The 22,454-nt window shown below is 38.9% G+C and overlaps 1 protein-coding gene across 1 annotated transcript; it reads left to right on the top strand.

Moving 5' to 3' along the window:
- Window positions 1-152: 152 nt before the first annotated feature.
- SLC26A4 (solute carrier family 26 (anion exchanger), member 4) lies at window positions 153-21,622 on the top strand. The gene is made up of 19 exons (XM_010023365.1): window positions 153-342; window positions 2,453-2,563; window positions 4,150-4,340; window positions 4,781-4,945; window positions 7,509-7,661; window positions 7,773-7,855; window positions 8,799-8,946; window positions 11,371-11,484; window positions 12,262-12,339; window positions 12,536-12,631; window positions 13,944-14,050; window positions 15,410-15,479; window positions 15,830-15,922; window positions 16,026-16,121; window positions 16,969-17,199; window positions 18,662-18,716; window positions 19,042-19,187; window positions 19,931-20,014; window positions 21,599-21,622. The coding sequence occupies exons 1-19, from the start codon at window positions 153-155 to the stop codon at window positions 21,620-21,622; spliced, it is 2,235 nt and encodes a 744-aa protein (XP_010021667.1).
- Window positions 21,623-22,454: the final 832 nt, after the last annotated feature.

The raw sequence follows: 22,454 nt of genomic DNA, 5'->3' as shown, positions 1-22,454 counted from the left end.
TCCGCTTCCCCTCATGTCGAGGCGGATGCAGCTTCCTCCAGCAGACAGCACTTCTGTCACCGATACATGCCCCATCGCTGTCTGGGAGACATCACCATGCCTGTCATTGCCTCTTTAAATGTGCATCGCCCCAGCTTGCTGTCAGCTTGGGGATGTCGGGGGCCTTCCAGTGCAGCCCTGTGGGGTATGCTCATCACTTGTTTCCTCGCAGATGTTCAAGAAAAAGGGCCTTTCAGATTACCAAGTCCTTCCTGCCCATTCTGGAGTGGCTGGCCATGAAGGAGTGGCTGATCAGCGACATCATCTCGGGGGTCAGCACCGGCCTCGTCGCCACTTTGCAAGGTAAAGCCCGGCACGTCGGCCCCCTGTGAGCGAGCTGGCGGAACACAGGGGTGTTACGCAGGTGGAATTACAGATGTGAGACTTGTTATTTAATACTAGATATTAGGTAGTATTTTGCAGTAAATAATTGATGATTTTAATTTATTCCTTTCCCCCCTTTGCTTGGCTAGAAGATTTAAATTTCCTTTGATGTGGTCTCAAGATGTATTTAACTTTTCTTCCAAGGGTTTTACTCAAAGACTATTATTTTTGATATTTAAAATTTTAATTACTTTGTGATAAATCAGGTGGGTCCCGTGGTCTTATTTCTCTTTCTTGGTTATATGAACCTATAGCTCTCCTGCATCTGCCTACAGAAATCTACTTATTGCCCCAACCTTGATATCTACTCTCCTTTAAAATCTGGCCCATAAGGTTGTTCAGCTGTCTCCAGAGAACAGCCCTCAAGGAGGTGGTATTCCCATTGAAAAAACGTATAAACTTGATGGATATTTACAGCAAATGTCTTGCAATAATAAGATTTCCTTATTTTCTTATTATATTTATTAGGAAAGCGTTTGGTGGATGAACAAATAGAAAAGTGGCAGAAATAAACAGAAATAAAATAAGTTAGTTAAGAAAGACCTAAAGGGCAGAACTATTCTAGCTGGGGCAGCTGCTAAGGTCCACTGTCAAAGACAAGACTGGCTATAACCCTGATGTGATCCAGCACATTCATTTCTTTCATGTCAGTAGTGTTCTTACACTATTTTCACCATTTTTCAGGACTGGGGGAGGTTAAGCTGGCTGTGCTGACCCCACATTTTCCCTCAGTGGAAATGAAGTGTTTGCACATGGGCGCAAAGCTTCATATTGGGAACAAAGCAAGCAGGTTACGCATTCCCAATTAGCCACAAGTATTCCCTACCGTCCGTTCCCCTGGAGCGTGCTAGGAAGGCACAGACTGGCAGAATAAAAAAGCTGGCAGAGGGTGACCTGAGGAATAAGAAAGAGATTTGCTCAGTCCTGTAGAGAGCCTGTGTGAGAGCTGGAAGATCGCTGTGGAAGGTAGTGCCTCAGTTACAGGAGTCCCCTGCATTTTTAAAAGGGGCTGGACTACATGGGCTTTTCATATGACTTGAAACAGCTGTTATGCTCTTATGTAGCCCCCTCATTTATTTTTTTTACAGTGGACCTGATGGTCTCACCATTAGATTCCACTTGTAAAACTGATCGCTGAAATACACTCTGGTCTCCCACCAATTAATAATAATTAAAAAACCAAACTAGCACAAATCTGAATCTAGCTGTATTAAACGAAAAAGATGAAATTCCAAATGATGCAATATGGGGAAAATTGGCCAAAATGGTTGCCAAAAAAAGAGGCTTCTGGTATTTTGAGGGCCCTGAAGTCCCTAACTTCCAGCAGCTGTGTGTTGCTTGCAGTCCTCCCAACCGTAACAGTAGTATGACCAGGACTTAAATTGTTTTGAACTCTGATGGCTTTTGCAGTATCTTTGAGGCAGAATACTACACTGCAGTGGGAGCTAACCAGGATATGATCCTGAAAGCAACTTGTTTTTTCATTTTTTGTTGTATTTGGCAGCTTGCACAGGTATCCCACGCTGGTAGTTGAATGAGTAATTACTGAAAGATGTTCCTGTATTTGTATAGGAAGCACAAAACATAGGCTCAGGTGTGAAGTTTAAGTGGGGGAACACTGTTGCAAGAGTGAATAATCTGCCCCTGGAGAGGAAAGAGGGGTATGTGAAGTGTTCTAGTTATAGACAGAAATTTCAAGCACAGACTCTGAATTATTGCACTACAAACATACTTCAGCATGTTCAGCCCTTCTGAAAATCAGGCTGCCTTTTTTTTAACTCCGTATCAGCTTATAAGCTTAAATACCAAAAGTAAATCACACAAATTTGACAGTTTTGATCCTTATCGCTGTCTTCCCCAATCACAGTCATAGATATTCACATATATGCCTGCAACTGATTTGCAGACAAAACACATTCTAAATTGTATCTGGACAAAAGAAGTAATTCTTTCTGAAAGTCTATTCTAGACAAGGTAGTAGTTTGTTGTGAGATTTTAAACCTGACATTCTGATGGTCTGTCATTTCAGGTTTGGCATATGCTTTGCTGGTTGCAGTTCCTGTTGGATATGGTCTCTATTCTGCCTTTTTTCCCATTCTGACATACTTTTTCCTGGGAACATCAAGGCACATCTCAGTTGGTAACTGCGTGTGTTCAACTTACAGTGAATTACCTATTACAAAATGTTAATCCTTACTGTGAACATTCGTATTTCATACAAGATAACTACTTTCTGAACTGAATTGGTTGTGCTGAATATTAATATTGCTGCGTTTGTGGGACTTAAGGTTTATTTCTTCTCTGTCCAGACAATTGTGCGTAATAGCTAACTTCAGTTGTGCCCCTGCATGCTTTTTGCTTGCATTTATGCTGAAGTTTAAATCTTGTCTTTGGCTATACTCTTTGCAAGAAATTACAAGATCAAGGCCTCAGTAGGCAGTGTGAACAGACATTTTGTCTATCAGCTAAAGCTCAAGATGGCTAAAACAGCTCTTTTAGTCTTCTCTACGAGCCTTCCTTGCTGCAACCTTTTTTGATCACTGTGGACAATGTCATCTTCTTGCCTGTCGCGGAGACCCAGAACCTGTGTGTCCACTCCAGCCTCGCTCTAGATCCTCACATCAAGGCTATGGGTAAACCTTGTTGATTCTTCCTGAATACTTTCTTTAAAATATGGGGGTTGTTTCCTGTCAGTTCTCACATTTAAATTTAATGTTACAGCTTGATCACTGGAATTTCTTTTTCTTCATTTTAATAAAATAGAGTCTTTCCTTGTTCATATCCACTAAGAATAGATGGTTTTCCCCTTCCAAAGCTTTGGCATGATATTACGCTTTTTTTTTCAGCTTTCTTCTCTGCTGCCTCAAGTACTTCTGTATGCTTTCTCCACTCTCTTAGCCTCTTCCTACCCTGCCTACCACCTTGCATTTGCTATCCAGGTCTGAGTTGTCACATCCGCTTATGTTGACATTACTACTTTCTAGATTACCAAGCATTCCTCTTTATACTTTTTTTAATAGTCTTATTCATGAAGCATTCCCTAAGGTATCTGTAAAATTAACTTATCCTTCTTTAAGACATTTCATGACATTTTCTTTTTCTGCATAATTTTCCTAAATAACTGAAACAAATATGATTACTTTTAGATTGTGTGTTGCTGACACAATGATCACTTACTCTTTCTGTATCTTGCCCTAAATATAGTTTCAGTCATCTTTAGCCAACGTAATACCACACTACTGCCAAAAGATGTGGTCCTACCCCTCACTGCATGTTCCTGCCACCACCGTGGTGTTTGGATTCCTGACCATGTAGCTGTGTGGCAATCTGGACCAGCTGAAAACTAACCATGATAAAAAAAACCCAAAGACAAAAAAAAAGAAAAATTAAATAACTGTTGCTTCCATCTGGATCAGTGATCTGTTTCGTCTGGTTGTGGTGCTGATACAAGGGAGATGGTTGGAACATGTTGCTCCTTTTGGCCTTGGTACAGCCCTAAATTGGCTTAAGCAAAACATGAAACTGCACCTGTATATACAATGTAAGTTACTTAAGGAAGGAATTGTATCCTTGTGCAGTGCCTGTGGCTCCTGGTTCCCTAATATTACTAATGTACCCAGTTAAAATATTATATGGATTTGCTGATTGATAGTTTGCTTATCTGGTCTGATAAATGCTTCTTTTCAACATATATTAAACTTCAGTGTGTTCTGCTTGTCATTACAGGTCCATTCCCTGTAGTCAGTTTGATGGTGGGATCTGTTGTATTGAGCATGGCCCCTGACGATAATTTTCTCATAGACAGCAGTAATGCTACAGGGACTAATGTTACTGGGACACTGATAGACACTGAATCCCGAGATGCACAGAGAGTGCTGATTGCTAGTACACTCACATTTCTGGTTGGAATTTTACAGGTAAAATAGTTGGCTTGAAGACACAAGGTTGATACTGTTTTAATTTTAATGGGAAAAAGTACAGCATGGGTGTATGTAGTAGGGCATTAAGACATTCTCCTGTAGTAAAACACAAAAATGAAAAAAAGTAATCTCAAATTCTGAAGAGCTTTTGGGGAATTATTCTTCTTATCCTGGGCAGAGTCTGTGGCAGCAGATTGCAGACCAAGAGACTTGCAGGAAACTAAGTGCTAATGGTGCATATCTTGGAGCAGCCTCTCACACATAAACATCTCCTTTATTTCCTTGGATGGCACAAAATTAAGCTACACTAGGTGGCAATTGTGGAATATGGTCTTAAGACTGTGTAGCAAAGAGAAAAGAAAAAGCTTATGAAATCACCAAATAAAAGTATACCTTTTTGTTGTTTAGCAGGCTGTTATTCTTCATGATTTTTCCAGGTAATATTTGGAGTCCTTCAGATTGGTTTCATTGTGAGGTACCTTGCAGATCCACTTGTTGGGGGATTCACAACTGCAGCTGCTTTTCAAGTGTTTGTGTCACAATTGAAAATAGTCCTAAATGTTTCAACAAAAAACTATAATGGTGTCCTTTCCATAATATATGTAAGTATGTCCTACTAATCTGTTTCGGTTTTATGCCAGAATTTTTATGTTATTATCCTCTGCTTCTATTTCATACAGGAATGGTCCATGTATATGGTGGTAAGTATAGGGCATTCCTTTAGTTCTCCCTGTCATGAAGATCTGCTACTGTTGATTTATAGCTGTGCAGCTGTAAGTAGCTGCTTTTGGGATTTCCCAGACAGAAAGTCAATTCTCATCTTGAAGTCTTTTTCAGGCAGAGCAGGTTTTCACATAAAGTTTAAACGTAATTAGCCAGCAAAACAGTTCTTCTTCTCTAGGTTGTCACTTCTGGAGACTACTTTCTGTGCCACCCCTTTCTTTCTGGCTTATTGTGAATGATATTTCATCATTTCTTAACAGTGCCAGGTCAACTACCAAGTCTGACTGGTCCCAAGCTTCTTTAGTCCTAAACCAGCAGGTCATTCTGATAAAGGGCATCCTTCTCCATTACACACTATAGCCATACTTGTGAATACCCAAAGAAGGATGTGGATTCCCACCCTGCGGCCAGGTACCAACTGGTTAGTTAAGGTGAGGCTAAATGTCGTCACAGCTCCGTTTGTTGATCTTAGAGAAGATGATTAAATGGAGAAACATCTTGGCTGGATTACAGAACTGCTGAATTCCTAGAGGTCTTATATTACAGAATAGTTTCCTTCCCCAGAAAAATTACTGAGAGTTTTGTCACTGACTTCAGCATGAAACTATTCAGGCTCATGGTATTTTAGATCTTCCATAGCACTTCGTATCAGAATTACAGATTTCTAAGAGAGGCTGTTCTAGATGAAAAGATGTATTTACAGATTTCACATGCCCGTTCAGGCAACCAGACCACCAAAAATACATTAGACATCTAGATTAGCAATAATAGGATGAATATAACTGCAAACAGCAAGGCAAAGTTTAGGAAAAAAAATGGTGGACTATTTGGGCAGGGGGAAGTGTTATGTTATGGGCCTTTTCAGAATTAATGTCCCTCAAAACAAGGAAAATTAGATGAGACAAAGTACTATCTAACAGACCTTACAGCAGACCTGGCAGGGTGATGGACTTGTTAATCCAGCAGAATTTTCTATGTCTATTTTTTATGTTTATTGAAGGGTAATACATTTAGTGTTTTTGAAAAGGAATTAAATGGTTCTTCCAGCTGCTGCAAGCCTGACTGGAATGTTGACTTTTTAGGTTAAAGCTCAAAGCTTCTGAGTTCTTACAGGTAAGTGAGTCAATGTGTTTGCAGAAGTGTGTAGAGCAAAGATACTGTGATTTCTGGTCTGCTCAACCAGTGACTTGCTGTGCCAGCTTCAGCCAGTTTTGGACTTGCTTCAGAAGTGGTGTTTAACAAACTGCAACACTAAGCATCCAACACTAGCAGAATCCGCAACCCCAAGTGAGGAAGTTACTGTTCCCCTGCGAACTGAGGCAGTGTGAATGATGGTCAGTGAGAATGGGATCCAGGGTAAGCAGTACAACGGGCAAGAAGTGGCTTCAGTCACACAGTGAAAGACATCTGTCTGATTCAGTGTTTCAGGAAGGCTTCTACTTTAGCTTAGAAAACAGCTGATTAAGCACTTAGTTGTTTTACTTCAAGACCAAAGAATGGTAGTAGTGGTATTACTGCCCTTGCTCCCCTTGCTTTTAAATTGGCGGTTCACTATTTGGGGAGCTAACCAGGATGCAAGAAGTTTATTTCTATCCCATTTTCTGCCAGATCATTCTGTTAAAGCTGTTTCCTGGAGGTGGGGCAAGTGAGAATAACCCTGATGCTTAGGAGGATGACAGAGGAGTATTTAGGTTTTCTGTAATGAGCCCTTCATGTTTTCTCTGTACACTTACTTGCAATAAACAGTAAGACCAAGCAAGGGCATAGCAAGGGTAGAAAAGAGAGCTGCCTATCACAGCTCAGGTGTGAGAGTCCTCCAGCCTGGGACTGGACTCTGCTTGGAGGGTTAATGTACCCTAAGGTGAGGTTTACTGACTGCTTTTCTCAAGTGTAGGATTCTCCACAGCCTGGCAGGACACGTGTTCATACTCATTCTTTGTATGTCAGCAGTGGAAATAGGAAACATGTAATCCACAGACCGTGGGTACCAGGTACGCAGTGAACCAGAGTTTTGTCCATAGGTCTGCTAGCTATCTTTTGAATAGAGAGATGAGGATCTCCCTTGCTCCCTTGGACAAAGTGAAGAAGCTATAGATCTTCCTTTCCTAGCTCCAAGAACAGGCAGAGGTAAAACACAGGTAGGGATTTAACTCTTCTTACTTAGTATTGATTTCCTAAAAATTAGGGAACACAAGCCCCTAGTGTGGATATTTCTTGCAGTTATGCTTTTTCAGTTAAATTCACCATTACATCCATTCACTGATTCTGTAGCACCTTTGACAGTATGTTATCCTCAGTCTATCCTTCAGGGGAGAGTTACTGTCCTGAATGAAGAAGTTACTCAGCCTCCTCCAAACCCCCATGCATCTTGGATCTTCTAATGAGTATTTTAACATACTGAAAGTGCACATGGGCATGTTTTATGTTGTTTTTATTTTTCAGACTCTTATTGAAACATTTGAAAAAATTGGTACCACCAACATTGCAGACCTTATTGCTGGGCTCCTCACCATTGTCATCTGCATGGTAGTGAAAGAAATAAACGATCGGTTCAAACACAAGATACCTATTCCTATACCAATAGAAGTTATTGTGGTAAGCAAAAGAGTGTAACAAAACCTGATAACAGATAAAATAGGTGGGGCTAGCTACAGGAAGACAAGAAGCCTTTTTAAGTATCTAAGCTGTTGTTTTATTTTATTACAGACAATAGTAGCCACTGGCGTTTCATATGCTGCTGACTTTGAAAAAAAATACAATGCAGGCATTGTTAAGAGCATTCCAAGAGGGTAAGTGCCTTTGTTTTCTGGGAAATAGGTATTATTTTAATTGGATAAAAATTACAATGGTAAGAGAAAAGACATAAAAGAGAAATTGAGAGCTGCAAGCTGAGTTTAGATCTCAGAGCTGGAGATTTCCTGAGTTTTACTTCTGGATCTGTCAAGTATGCTACCCAAATACATTGCCTAGTTTTCCTTCACCTGTAAATTGGATTTAGGAATATCTACTGGATTCATGAAGTTCATCTGAGAAGGAGCTGCTTCATAAAGTGAATCTATGACTATGGGAAATTGTAAAAAAAAAAAAAAATTACTAATGAAATTCTGCATAGATTTAATTTTTGTAAATGCAAGTTATTCCTCCCACTGTGATTCATATTCATGCCACTGCTATTATCCCAGTCAATCTAGTCACTTCCATAGTCATAGGAGCAAGGATGTTGAGGATTACACTGGTAGAGACTTTCACTTGAAAGATTCAGAGCACTTCACAGTAGTAACCTTCACATTCCATTTGGTATTCAGGGCTTGATTAATTAAAATTTGAGGGAACACAGTAGGGGATAACATGTTTTTGAGATCTTCTGAAGAAGTATGTTAACAATAGTATGAAGCGTCATTAACATATTTATGTAATTCATCATACTATTCAATACATCCTTTATTCAATGCTTCAAAAAATGTACTTTTTCACTTTGCTATCATAAGGCCAAATCTCAGTCATGCTGAGAACAATGAGAGCTTTGTTGCTGACTAATAGCATCAGGATTTGGGAAAGCTAGATAAGCGTGTTCTGTATGTCAATGGGCTGTTTCCACCTTTTTATTAACTTGAAACATTACACTTCATATTATAAGCAACCTGTATGCCTCTGCCTCAAACTCCTTGACAATTCTAGTAAGAACAGAATTTGATCAAAGATGATAACACTAATGTATTTTCTAAATGCTAGATTTTTGCCTCCTGAACCTCCAGATGTCAGCCTGTTTTCCCAGATGATAGCAGCCTCCTTTTCCATTGCTATTGTTGCTTATGCTATTGCCGTATCTGTGGGGAAAGTATATGCAACCAAGTATGACTATGCTATTGATGGAAACCAGGTATGTATAATCAAAAGAGTTTATAAACACAGTGAATGTAAGTTCTGTTTCATGTAGCCAAATGAGAGAAACATCATCCACGCACATTTTTCAGACTAAAGCTGAAGTCTGACAGGAGAAATTCTTTCAACTACTGGGAAAAAAAAAAAAAAAAGGCTGAAATGGCCATATATTACATGACAAATTTACCACATAGAGATGAGCCAGATGTGCTCTACCTTAAGTATGGGCTTTTCATGGAATTAATTCCTTTTGTATTGTTTTAGTGGCTCCAGTAACTCTGAAAAGGTAATTAAAGCTAAGCACTGTATAAGGGATTTTCTGGTGATGTCAAGTTGAAATGGCCAGCTTCAGCAACCTGCTTTGCATTTCCCCTTGTAAGGTATATTTTGAGGTGTGTTGCTGGGGATGGGGGACAATGTCAAGTTAAGAAATTGCTCCAGACAGCTTTATTTAGTGTTAGGCTCTGTGCAGGATTTATATCAGTTGAACTTTTCAGTTAGGGCATGATTTTATCCCTACAGAATAAATTGTTGTGCTTCTCAGCATGACACCAGTTACATCGATATAAATGTATTTTACCTGTATAGCTAAGTCTTGCAGCTTCACAGAAGTAAATGCCTACCAGCATATCAACATCCTTCAATAACTGTCTGTACCAAATGGCTGAATTGTTTTGATCATTGGTTTCTAAAGGCACATAGCTAGAGTGTTACATGAGCTGTGCATTCACAAGCTCTTAGAGGATTCCTGCAGTTGTTCAGTGTCTTTTTCCAGGGGTTATGTCACTTGCCCATGGGTGTGGGAGTAAAAATGTCAGAAAGCTTCCTTGTCCTATGTCTTTATGCTAATTTTTAATTTTATCCTTTGAACATATGAGAAAATGCACTCACTACAATAAATAGATAAGCTGAGTACTTTGTTTAATGAGTCCTTTATTTTAGCACTAATGGATTACATGAAATTTGATTTTGGAAACACTTTTGCAGGATGTAACAAAATATACTGCTGAACATGTTTGTCTCTTTACAATACACAAAGTTCATATCTAGTAACGCTTTGATTTAAAGTTGCCTAAAATGCATTGACTTTCAGTTTATTAAATCTGAAAGAGTAATACATGTTCCTGGAACTGCTGTTTATGCTGTTCTTTTGAGGAATATGCTGTTCTGCCAGCACTGATGTGCTTCAAAGATACTAATTAGATATTGTGGTAGTAGAATTTCTGGCTATAAAAGCAAAGTGCTTTCCTTTCAATAGTATGCTATGAATTTTACATGTAACAAAGGTTAAAAACAGACATGAATGATGGACAAATAGTTTACTTGAATAGGAGAAGTTAGAATAACATCATAGCAGCAGGTAGTGAAATAATTTTGAAGGACAGGTCAATACTATTATCTGCCAGTGCTTATTTTGTCTTGATAGATGCACAGACCATTAAGATCTAAGAACACTAAGAACAATACTTACAACATTTTCTTGCAGAGCACAGATGTTACACAGGAATAGGTCCATTCTGTTAAAGAATGTAACTTCAAAATCCTGCTCTTATAGTTGAGCTTAATTAAAAGCTTACAGGAAATTTAATTTTGGAGAAAAGAAGAGAGAAAGTAAAAACCAAATCTTAAATTGTATTTTAAAAATTTGCAGTGAGTGAAAAGCTCTTGTGACTGTTGGCTTGGTGAAAACAATGTTTCTGTCAATTATATGGGGTTGCAGGCAGCTCCCAAATGCCTCATTTCCCAGCAGAGGAATGGCCCAGATCCCAGGACATAAAGGCCCCAGGGTCCTTGTCACTTGTGCAGAACAATCAGCATCAGTAAATGCCAGCATCTGTGACCCTGGGGCAAGTCTATGAGAACGCTGCCTGGGACTCAGCGTGAGTTCATTGGGATGTTTAGAGTGAGAAACTTCTGGCTCAACAAACTAGAAGTTTTCAGTGAAACTGTTTTATTGCAAAGTTCCTGATTAGTTCTACTAATAATACAATGCTTTGCATTAATTAAAGGCTTGTCTCAACTCAGATTTTTGTACTGATTAAAATTATTTGTTTAGCTGATGATGCTTGGGATTTAAATTTATACAAGTCCCATTTCTTGATGCAGTTATACCAGTGTAATTGTTAGAAATGTTAGGTTTGATGACATTGTTGGAAATGAACTTTAAATGTCTTTATACTAAGATGAGTATGTCCATGTGAGGGAGAGTGTATCGACTTCATTGTGTTAGTTCCCAAAGACAGGTGGTAAGACTGGCACAAGAGGAATTTGTGTAAACATGTAACAGCTATTACTAATCCATACTCTTATCAATATTATTGTGCTACCTACTTTATAAACTACTATAGAAAATATTGTCATTCTCCATTGGAAAATTGTCTTCAGGCATCTGTATTTACAGCATCATCCAATTACCTTTCAGGAATTTATTGCCTTTGGGATCAGCAACATTTTTTCAGGTGCCTTTTCTTGTTTTGTTGCAACTACTGCTCTTTCACGGACTGCAGTCCAAGAAAGTACAGGTGGTAAGACTCAGGTAATGACTTCTTCCTACTAGTACTGTGCACAGGTAAATCTAATCTTGTATAAGACACAGCTTTCACATTGGGTTGAAAGTAGTCCTAAAATGATTGTGTTGCTGGCACATGGAAAACCAGAGGTGTCTTAGCTAGCAGCTTGTGCTCTAGTAGTGAGTAATTTTTGTAGCTCTGCCAGAGGAGGGCAATCAAGTTTTATGTGGCATGAATTACATTAGGGGTCAGAAATCCTTCAAGCTTAATTCCCCAGAATTTCATTCCCAATTAAGGGACTGAATTTGTCACAGTAGGAATTCAGGATGAGGGAAGAAGTCCTCTTACAGCTGCCTAAGAGATATTTAAGTTCCTGTGTGTTGGCCTGAGCAGCCCTGTTATTTGCCATTCATCATCTGCCCATGTGCTATCTTTCTCATGTTGAGTAAACTGTGCTGGCTTACAGTACTACAGCTTTGCATTCTTTAACAGAGGAGAGCAACGCATTATCCAGCAAGCCCTTTTCTGGCTGACACACAATTTGTCTCTGCAGTGCAACCCTTCCAAGAGCTACTACCTTGTGTGCAGTTGTTTATACTACCTGTTTAATTGAATTCTCTCTGTGTTAGCTGAAGTGTATAATGATGGCCCACGTGCACCTAAACACAATGGCAATTTGGCAGGTCTCCTTGTTCCTAAAGAAATGTGATGTGAAACTACTTGTGCATTTTCCTTTGTAATCCTAGAAACATAAGATAGAGTCTTAATAAGTTCATTTCCTATAAACACTCTGTTCCTCACAGGTTGCTGGCATAATCTCAGCTGGGATTGTTTTGATTGCCATTGTTGCCCTGGGGAAGTTGCTAGAGCCCTTACAAAAGGTACTGTACTTGCCTCTGCAGCACAGCCACCAGCACCAGACACCCAAATGCTCAACTTCCATGGCCAGGATTAATAGCCCTGTTTAAACTATGGTGACTGATACCAGATGAGGCTCTGGTTTACCGTGTATAATGTTGAGCGCTATCTTAATATACAGTTCTGCTTCTGAGTAACACTTTTTCATCATTTTCACAGTCTGTGTTGGCAGCTGTAGTCATAGCTAACTTGAAAGGGATGTTCATGCAAGTGTTTGACGTTCCACGTCTGTGGAGACAGAATAAAGTGGATGCTGTAAGTAACCTAATTCTTTCTTTTCTCCTGAATGCTCTTGTATGGTTTTCTTTTTGCTGCTTAATACCATCCAAGATTCTCTTAACTACCACATACACAGAATTTTTGTAGAGTTAACATCAGTTAAAAATTCCCCAGTTTCAAGTTTTACGTAGTATTCTGCTCATCTTCTTTATTCCCTATACCTCACAGTAAGGGTGCCAATCGGGGTATTCTTTGCAGCGATGACTGCTTCATAGCAATTATCATAGTTTACAGCAATCTTGTGTTGATATGGCTTGGAAATCGGAATAAAGATGGCCTGTTGCCACCTTTACCATTCTCTTTTGTCTTTTGCACAGTTTAAATGGGTCAGAAAAGCTGACCTTTTCTTAATTCATGTACATATATTTATGTTGTTACCACAATAGCATCCCATTTGCCTGGATAATCTCAGGTAGTCCTCAGAAAATACATTTTCTCATTGAAGCAAGACTAAGCCAAGCTAGAATGTGGGTTCATTGGACATGCTAAGGGATATACGAACAGGCTTTTCCTACAAACCACTACAACTATATCTCAGGGTACTTGCACACATCCCACTGTGTTTTCTGTGGAATAGACCTTCAGTGTGGCTGTTAGGGCAGGAAAACATTGCATGGAAAGTAAATTCTCCATGCAGTCCTTACTATGCTTAGATTTTACAGTCATTGGGCAGTACCTGCTTAGGCAGATCTGAACATATTTAGTCAATCATTTAGTAGTTTTCTGCCTAGGTAAAAGATCCCACTGACTGCCGCAAGAAGTGCAGGCACTCAGCTTTCTGAAAGATTGGGTCCACTGGGTGTTCTGCCTGGGCAGTGACGTAGGGAGGAACTGAGAAGCCCACTTCAACTGTTCCGCCTGAATATTCAGTGGAGATGTTAGAGAGTGCCATCAACCTGTTAATATGAAATACCTCTCTTTGCAGCAGTTCTGATTCTCAGATACCACTGAGGAGCTCTCTTCTCTCTCTGTATGCCTGCAGTATTTTACATCTTGGGAAAGTAAATTCTTTTCTGTTTCCAATGAAAGATTAACAAAGATTGCCACCATCAAAAAGAAGAAAATGCAATGGTTAGCTGCATCTCTTTTAATTTCACTGAAGAAACTGGATCTCCAACACTGGAGAACTGTTGGGAAGACTTTTGTATGGAAGTCAGCTAATTCCCAGTGTGCTATTGTTATCTCCATAGTTATATTCTTCTGCTTTGTATATTGTCTGGTCTAGTGATTCTTTAGTGTGACCAGGAATTATAATTAAGAGACTTTACATTTGTTATTTCCTCTCCAGGTGATCTGGGTTTTTACATGTGTAGCATCCATCATTTTGGGACTTGATTTGGGATTACTTGCTGGCCTTTTGTTTGGATTGCTGACAGTTGTGCTGAGAGTTCAGTTGTAAGTAACATAGGATCAGAAATAATTGTTCTTGTTATACCATGAAAAAGAAAGACAATATACTGAAAAGCAAGATGATTTGTGGCAGAAAATCTGCTTGGGCTTACAGAAATTTTGGAATGGAAAAAATCTCTTCTTTAGAATAAAACACTGTCTATGTGCTATCACTTAATTACACTGATAAAAAAGAAGCTACATTATTCTATCGGTATTTATTCTATATCATGATGGGTACTTTGGTGGTATGTAGCTGAGTTTTAGAAAGGAATGTACCCACGTAACTGAGTTTTAGAAAGGAATAGGAACATTCCAGATCAAATACCAAAAGATGTATGAAGAGCTTCTCTAATTGACTGATCATGATAGGAACTCTTAGTATGTAATACTAGAAGAGTATGTTGCATATACCAATAACCTTTTCACTTACTGCTTATACAATACTGAGTGTATGTCTGTGAGAGTAGGAGAAAGAATGAGAATAAGGGAAAAATTTGTTCTTGTGGCTGATGTGTTTCTGCTCAAAGAACATATGGTAGTGGTATAGTGAGAAAAGATGGCTTTGCAGAATCTCATTTGGCCATCTTATAACTTTTTATTTATCTTTTCTCTAATAATACAATATAACTCCTTTCCTTCAGTCCAGAGAGTATGGTTACTAGCAATGCCAAAGGACAGTTGCACTGTCAGCAAATGCATAAAAATAAAGCCTTGCAAGAGTTGTCACAGGATAGTAGACTATAAAAAATGGAATTTGAAGAGCCTCAAAACCCCAAAAATTCCCAAATTCGACTCAGATATGTGAAATCAACATTAAAAGGAAGATAAGGCTTTGCAAACTTCAAAACAATTTGCTTCATCTGTTAAAAATATATATGGATACTGCAAAATATTTTGATTTGTTATTGATGGAAATGAAAATTAAAAGGGCTGGACAAAAAGTTGTAAGTAATCTGAAGAGAATGTAAATGTATAGTTTCAGTTGATTTGAAACAAAAAAAGGAATCAGTCGTTTTCAGAGTAAAAAAAATAAAGTTTTCATTCAAACCAAACTGATCTGCTTTTAAAACATTTTTCTGGTTTGTGGAAGAAATGGAACAAGTTCTCCTTCAGTTCTACATAAGAATGGTGCAGCAAGTAGGCTGAGACCAAAGTACCTTGTCTTTGAAAAGGACCATTCACTACGAATCGGAAAAAGACACAGTGACACAAAGCAGATACACTTTTAGAGTGAGACTTAGTTTGGCAGAAGACAGTGGACTACAAGAGTTGATGACAGTTTGTATGCAACAATCCATTCAATTCTCTGAAGGCCTAAGTGTGATGTTTACCTTCACTATTTTGTCTGTTTGTTTCTGTTAGTCCTTCATGGGGTGGCTTTGGAAACATTCCTGGCACAGACATCTACAAGAAGGTCAAGGACTACAAAAATGTAAGTCATTGCTGAGTTGTTTCTGTTCAGTCGACAAGCCAGTGTAAGACAAAGTTGTGCATATTGTGGACAACTTGAATTTGGAAGTGTATTGCTCAAAGATAACAAGTTTCAGGACTGAATTCTTGATCCAGATGGTTGGTCCATATTGCATCCTGGAGCTGAAAGCTTCTAAAACTTACATCACCATGACCATTAAGCTTCTATAAACTACACCACCAAAATTATCAGAAAAGATATGCCATTATTTTGTGAATTAGATACGTAGTTGAACTTTTGAAACAGGTAAACTGCTTCGTATTAGCCAAAATACAGTTGTTGCTGCATAACCTTATATTCTTTGGCATTAGGTTATAGAACCAGAAGGTGTGAAGATTCTCAAGTTTTCAAGTCCAATTTTTTATGCTAACATTGATGGACTGAAAAGCAGCCTCAAATCCACAGTAAGTGATAATGTGATGGATTTGGATGCTTCTTAACTGTCTTTGGGATTTCCTCAGAATTTTATCTAGGTAAAGTTAAATAATTCTGATCCTTTCTCTGTAGGTGGGATTTGATGCAGTCAAGGTATATAATAAGAGACTCAAAGCACTGAGGAAGATACAAAAGCTAATCAAAAAGGGGAAATTAAAAGCTACTAAGGTAAAACGTTTTTTTTTCTTTCTATTATTTCTCAAAATATTACTGTTAGTGCTTATTACTTGAGCCTTAATTATGAGTTCCTCTGTACTTACTACTGTGACTTACTACCATGGCTGGAAGTCTGGGACCTGCAGGAGACTTAGCAGAGCAAGACACCTGTTGCCAAAGATCCCACAGATCCAGGCAGCTCTGACAGTCACAGTGTTAATAGGAGTGGAAGCAAGAGATTCCCTGATCTTACCCCTACCCTTCACCACCTCAGATTGTCTCTGTGCAGTAAAAATGATGGCTTTTTCATGGGTACATGCTCCTGTTATCCAGCTTTTGATGCATAGATAAGCTGTATCAGTTGCCTGGTAGACACAGCCTTTCACATCCTCCTTAAAGGCAGTAGCCACAGGTCTCACTCTCCAGCAGCAGTTCCAGCCCAAATTCCCCACCTTGTAACTGCTTGATTTTATAGACAGTGCTCTGTGCACAGTTACGCTTCCCTGTTCATTGATGGGATCATCAACACCTGGTCGGCTGGGTGCCTGGAACCTTTGAGGCTGGCAAGGAAGGAAGCAATCAGCCTGATCCAACAATTTTGAGGCTGGTAGGAAGGAAAGGAAGAAATCTGTTTGGTTTGTTTGCTTGGTTCAGAGGACCTTCAAGGTCTGAGAATGAGGAGAATGAGGGGAAGGATGAATACGAGACATGCTTAGTCATAGTGAATGGCTGCTTGCCTTATAAAGTGGTGTTGCTTATGCTAACCAACTTTGCTAGGTATGACAGAGAACTATTTCCTGTAACTCCAAAACTTTTTCCGTGTTTAAACACTATATTCCATATATTGTCTGTGCATTAGAATGGCATCATCAGTGAGCCTGGTGTTAATAATGAAGCTTTTGAGACTGATGAGGAACCTGAAGACAACCAAGATCTTCAAGTTCCCACAAAAGAAGTAGAGATCCAGGTGGACTGGAATTCAGAACTCCCAGTCAAAGTAAACATCCCCAAAGTGCCCATCCACAGTCTCATTCTTGATTTTGGAGCAGTAACCTTCTTGGATATTGTAGCTGTAAGATCAATAAAAACGGTAAGGGCAATTTTTTTCTGGGGTTCCATGAAAATGAAACTAAGTCATTAGTATGTAAATCAAGAGCTGTTAGCTGAAGTTAATTTCTGGGGTTTTAGAAGTCTGTTGTTGAAAAATACCTTCAAAACTCATACAGCAAGATGTAGAATATTGGCATGTGCCTATTTTGTGGGGGAAAAAAAATAAAATGCATTAAAAGAGCAATATGAAGGTTGCATAATCAAGTACTCTAAAATTAGAACTGCAAATAGTGGTCCCCTTGTATGCCTATATTATGAAATATTTTAGTTATATATTTTCTTTCCACATGCCTCCTGCTTTAATCTGGGCACAGGATGATGCTCACTCAACACAGAGGTAGTAAATATTTCATCTTACCATCACTTTTCAGTCTTTAGCCACAAGATTTATTTATTCATTCAGTATTAAATTATGAAGGAAGGAAGAATGATTCATTTCTTTACATGGTTTTCTGTGGCTAGTATCAGAGCGCTTCACCAACATTCATTAATTCATCTTCAAACACCACGCTATGTAAAGAGATAATGTTCCTAGTTTAGGGAGGGGGAAATGAGGTGAAGAGATTAAGGCCAAGTATTTCCACTATTTTTTGGTGTCCTGCTACAAGTGTGTAGAACCAGATTGTTCAGTCATTAGTCTTTTGTGATACTTTGTATGTTTGGATCGATGCTTTCACTAACTTCATTTTGCAGTTGGGACTGCTTAGCCTATCTATAGATGAGACCTTAGATTACCAAGACTCTAGTTTATCAATGAACAGAAGGGGATGGAATTAGCAATCAATCACCTCTGAAAATACTGTTTTAAGAGACTGGCCTGCCACTAGGGAGCCAGAGGTAGAACCCAGTGTCCTATCTTTTATCTACCTGAAATACCAGAATGCTGTGTGCCTTGCTTCAGCCTTCTGCCTAGTTTTGATTCAGTTCCCACTATTGAGACAAACAAGATGTGGGGTCCATAGACATGGCTCTTTCCATAAGCATCTTTTACATGCAAGAACAGGTCCATCTGGTGCATTGCACGAGGGACATATTTGCATGTTAGTGTATCATATCACACGTACAAGGGGGGAAGTAAAGCTTGCTCAGGCCCATGTGGTTCTCACATGATTATTCATATTATGAGAACAGAATGAGAACCTTAATAGGCAGCAATGTATTTATGTGTAAAATTGATAAACTTAAATAGTCGAAGATAGGAAACTTCAGCAACCAAGTACTTAACTACTGATTTTTAAGCAGAGCAAAGTATAGCAATTCCTTATTTACCATGAATAAACAAACATACAATTTGCAATGAAGACACTCAGAAACAAATGAAGGGTGTGTTTGTGTGCCTCTACATTACATATATATGCATATATACATGTATGTATTTTCTTCTTACAGACTTTATTTGTCCTTGTTGCAAAGTTAGTTTTGTTTTTTTTTTTTTATTTTAGATAATTCGGGAGTTTGAGAGAATTGATGTGAGAGTGTACTTTGCTTCATATCAAGGTAAACATCAAAGTATTTCTACTACCACTCATGCAAAGAATAAAATGAAGATGAGAAGGGATGAGAATGGATATCTACATGTGTCTGTGGGAGCATTTGTTCTAATAAAAATGTGAATTGTGACACTGATAAACATGATGGGCTGTGGTGCACGCAAAGAATGGTGGGGTTTAAAGGAAATATGGAAACTAAAAGTCAAGACAAAGCTATGATTGATTGATTTGGCTATACATTTGATTTCTGATAGTTGTAACTCTCTATTTTGACATTTATTTCTTAAATTACTTCAAATTGCATTAATCTGTTACGACTTTCTTTTATTCAGACAACCTTATATCTCAACTGGAACGGAGTGCATTCTTTGATGACACTGTCAGGAAAGATGCATTCTTCTTGACTGTCCATGATGCTGTGCTCTACATAAGGAATCAAATGACATACAGTGAAAACCAGGATCCTATATTTGAAAAGGTATCCAGTAGTACATTTCCCTTCCTTCTGTCATTCATTCTTGCAATTTCCATTATAGCATGGCATGATTGAAAATTAGACATAAAGCTGTAGTACAAAACAAGTGGGAGTCTAGTAAATTGGACAGCTTCTGTAGTACATGAGTATTTTGCTAGATCAAATGAAGGGTCTGTCAACCCCAGGACCTTGTTAGTGGAAAGAACACGACAAAGAGGATATACAGAGAACACTTCATCCTAAGATACATTTTCTAGTTTCTGAAAACTGGCAGCTTAAGAACTTCCTCAGCTGGAGGTTGCATTTGAGCCATTATATTTAATTGCCACAGATGGAGTTTTCATCAATGTGTCTGTCATACCCCTTCTGGAATCCCTTTACACGTTTTAGCTTGACACTATCCTGTGGAGATGGGTTCTGTAATTTTAAATGTGTTATATGACAAATATTTCTTGTTTTAAGCCTGTTGGATTTCTGGATTGTTAGCTGCAATGAATAACCATTCCCTGCTCCCTTTCCCAACGCTATTAATAATTTGATATACTTCTGATCAAAGCTGAAGAGTCCCATTCTTCTTGGTGTGAGTGTGTATGAAAGCTGTTCCACACTAGTGTTCATTCCTACTGCCCTTCTCTGTGCATTTCCTAGTTGCATTCTGTGTTTTAAGATACTTCACAGTAATAAATTGATTTCAATGGTACAGGCAACACATAGCTCATCATGTTTCTTAATTTCTTTCTGTCAAGATTTCACTCATGCAGGAGTCTAAAGAGCCCATAGAATTCACAGAAACAAGCCGGCCTGATGATGAACTTGATGTTCAGGAAGAGGTATGCAATTTAGAACTGAATGTGTCTGTTACTTACGCAACACTGCTGGCTTTATACCTTTGTCTGTAGCATTGAGTCATGCTGTACGAGTGACAGATGAACTGAGCCCTCAACAGTTTTTTTTCTCCATAAATAAATAACCTCCTTGGGTACCTTCTTAGTGGAAGAAGTCTTGAAAAATAGTAGGTTATGTGTGCATGAGCATCTCCACTATAATTTTAGGACTACTTTTGCCTTACACGGGCTTACACATAGATAAGCATGAGTTAGGCGGCTAAAAGAAGACCTGGTAAGACTTGAGGCTTCTGAGTCCAAAATTATGCTCAACTTACTCCCTTCATTCCTTCTTTTAACACAGCAAACGCTTTCTTGCACAATCTGAACATTTTACAGGAAGCTGCAGCAAAGCAGTGTACTGAACATGACTACCATGCAACAATACCGTTAAAGCAATACCAGGGTATTTTGTATTTACAGGTTGCTGCCAGAAAAGAAAGTAGCACTTACTGCTAAAGTAACAGCCAATAAAATAACACAAGCCACTTATTCAGAAACAGGAGATTGATCTAAATGCCCTTTTATAGCCTGAGGTGTTGCATCAATACCTCAGAACATTCCATTACTATCTGTCCCTCCTATACTGCTATTGTGGTACTAGTCAGAACACCATTCTTAATTCCTGATCTAAACTGGGGTAGCACCCTGTGCTTGACCTCTCTGATCCACAAGGATGTCATGATCCTTCTCTCAGTGATGCTCTAGCAAAATGCTGCAGCAAGGCTGCTGCGTATGTGGGATGTAGAGGTCCCTGGAGGGAAGATGGTAAGAGAAGTTGTGGCTGGGTAGAGGTTCTCAGCATCACCCTGCATTGTAGTTTCTACCATAGCACGAAGTCCCATAGGAAAGGGAAATGTCATCTTGGAAAGCAGACTGGTGAGAGGAGAAACTGAGACCCTAAGCAAAAGCTTTTTAAACTTCACCAGGGCTTGGTCACTTGAATGGCACACTTGGTATCCCTGATTGACCCCCTCCTCTTCTGGTTGGTATGAATATTGCAAGAGATGCAAATATTATTCTTTATCACTAACATGGGGAGAAGCACTTTCCACTCCTCTGTAAGTCACAGTGCAGAAAGGAATGAAGGATTAAAAAAGCTAGAAAGACACCATGAGTCTGTAATGGAAGCATTTTGGAATAGAAGGCCAAAGAGACTTGAATTCTGATCTCTATTCACAGGACTCATTACATACTTATATTATTGTCATTAAATAAGAAAAGAAACCAAACAAAAAACTTCCAATCTGAGCTTAAAGAGTGTTTTGAGAGTTTCTGTCCTCTATCATTATAGTCGTATTTTGAAGGTGAGAGCTAGTAAACTTCAGAACTGCAGCTCCCTGACTGAACTGTCCAATGCAGACACAAGTCAGAAGGCAGCTGCCTCAGAATAGTTACTTTCTCTGAGGCCACATTGAACATGGTGGTTTTTAGTTGGCACACATACAAACAGTTTATTTTTCCAAGTGGTGTGTACTCAGAATTAACCATGACCTGTTTCTTTCCACCTTCTGAAAACCATTTCACTAGGCTATGCGCAGACTTGCTTCATGATGATGGGCTGCTGGTGTTGTCCTACCTGTGAACTCACAGCAGTATTTATCCGCCGGTACAATATAAGCATTTTCTGCAATGAGACCAATCTTTGCACTTCAAGAAAAACCTGATTGTTTGTCTGAATGATGCAGATCTCTAGAAATCTCCAAATTTTAGCTCACGTTATCCCGGAAATATTCTGGACCTTGATTCAGCAAGCACTTTCCCATATGATGTATTGATGAAAAAATTCAGAAGACTATTACAAAAGATGTACTCAGTTTTGGGATTAGTCAGACAGAAGGTGCATTACACTGTTCATCAGTGCGTACAGGATGAAAAACTGCTTTGCGGTCTGCCCAGGAGAGCTGAAGAGACCAAAATCTTTGGATGGCAAGCCTTTTGTTCTATATTTATACCACACCTAACGAGAGATCAGGAGTTGTAGCTGGCCAAGGCATTGGATTCTCGAACATTAGAGTGAGCATACCTGCTAGCAAGTCTTGAAAAATCTATTGTGATGTTTTCCAAGCAATTCCTGAAGTTGCTGCAGGTTGTCTCGTAACTGAAACAGGCGACGGGTGAAACAGTCACATGAACAGAAAACAGCACTGAACTACTATAAAACTTTAAATAGGATTATGTAACCTTTGGATACAGGTTCATTAGTTCTGTATTAATCCCAGTGTAGCATTATGCACTACTACTAATGATCATCCCTAAAACAAAGTATACACAGAAGATTTATTTTGGTTGGGTTACGTATCTTTCATCAAGAGGCAGATCTTGACATAAATTAGATTAAGGAAAACCTTAGTCCCCAAGTACTTAATGGAATCTGTAGAACAGG

The sequence above is a fragment of the Nestor notabilis genome, unplaced genomic scaffold (genome assembly GCF_000696875.1).
Source record: "Nestor notabilis isolate BGI_N333 unplaced genomic scaffold, ASM69687v1 scaffold28091, whole genome shotgun sequence".
Classification (NCBI taxonomy): Eukaryota; Metazoa; Chordata; class Aves; order Psittaciformes; family Psittacidae; genus Nestor; species Nestor notabilis.
This window is presented reverse-complemented; position numbering and strand designations above follow the sequence as displayed.

Coding starts and splice junctions, on each gene's coding strand:
- SLC26A4 (XM_010023365.1), top strand. CDS start 153: ATGTCGGGGGCCTTCCAGTGCAGCCCTGTGGGGTATGCTCATCACTTG. Junction 4,341..4,780: donor TTCTGGTTGGAATTTTACAG/GTAAAATAGTTG, acceptor TGATTTTTCCAG/GTAATATTTGGAGTCCTTCA. Junction 7,856..8,798: donor GTTAAGAGCATTCCAAGAGG/GTAAGTGCCTTT, acceptor TCTAAATGCTAG/ATTTTTGCCTCCTGAACCTC.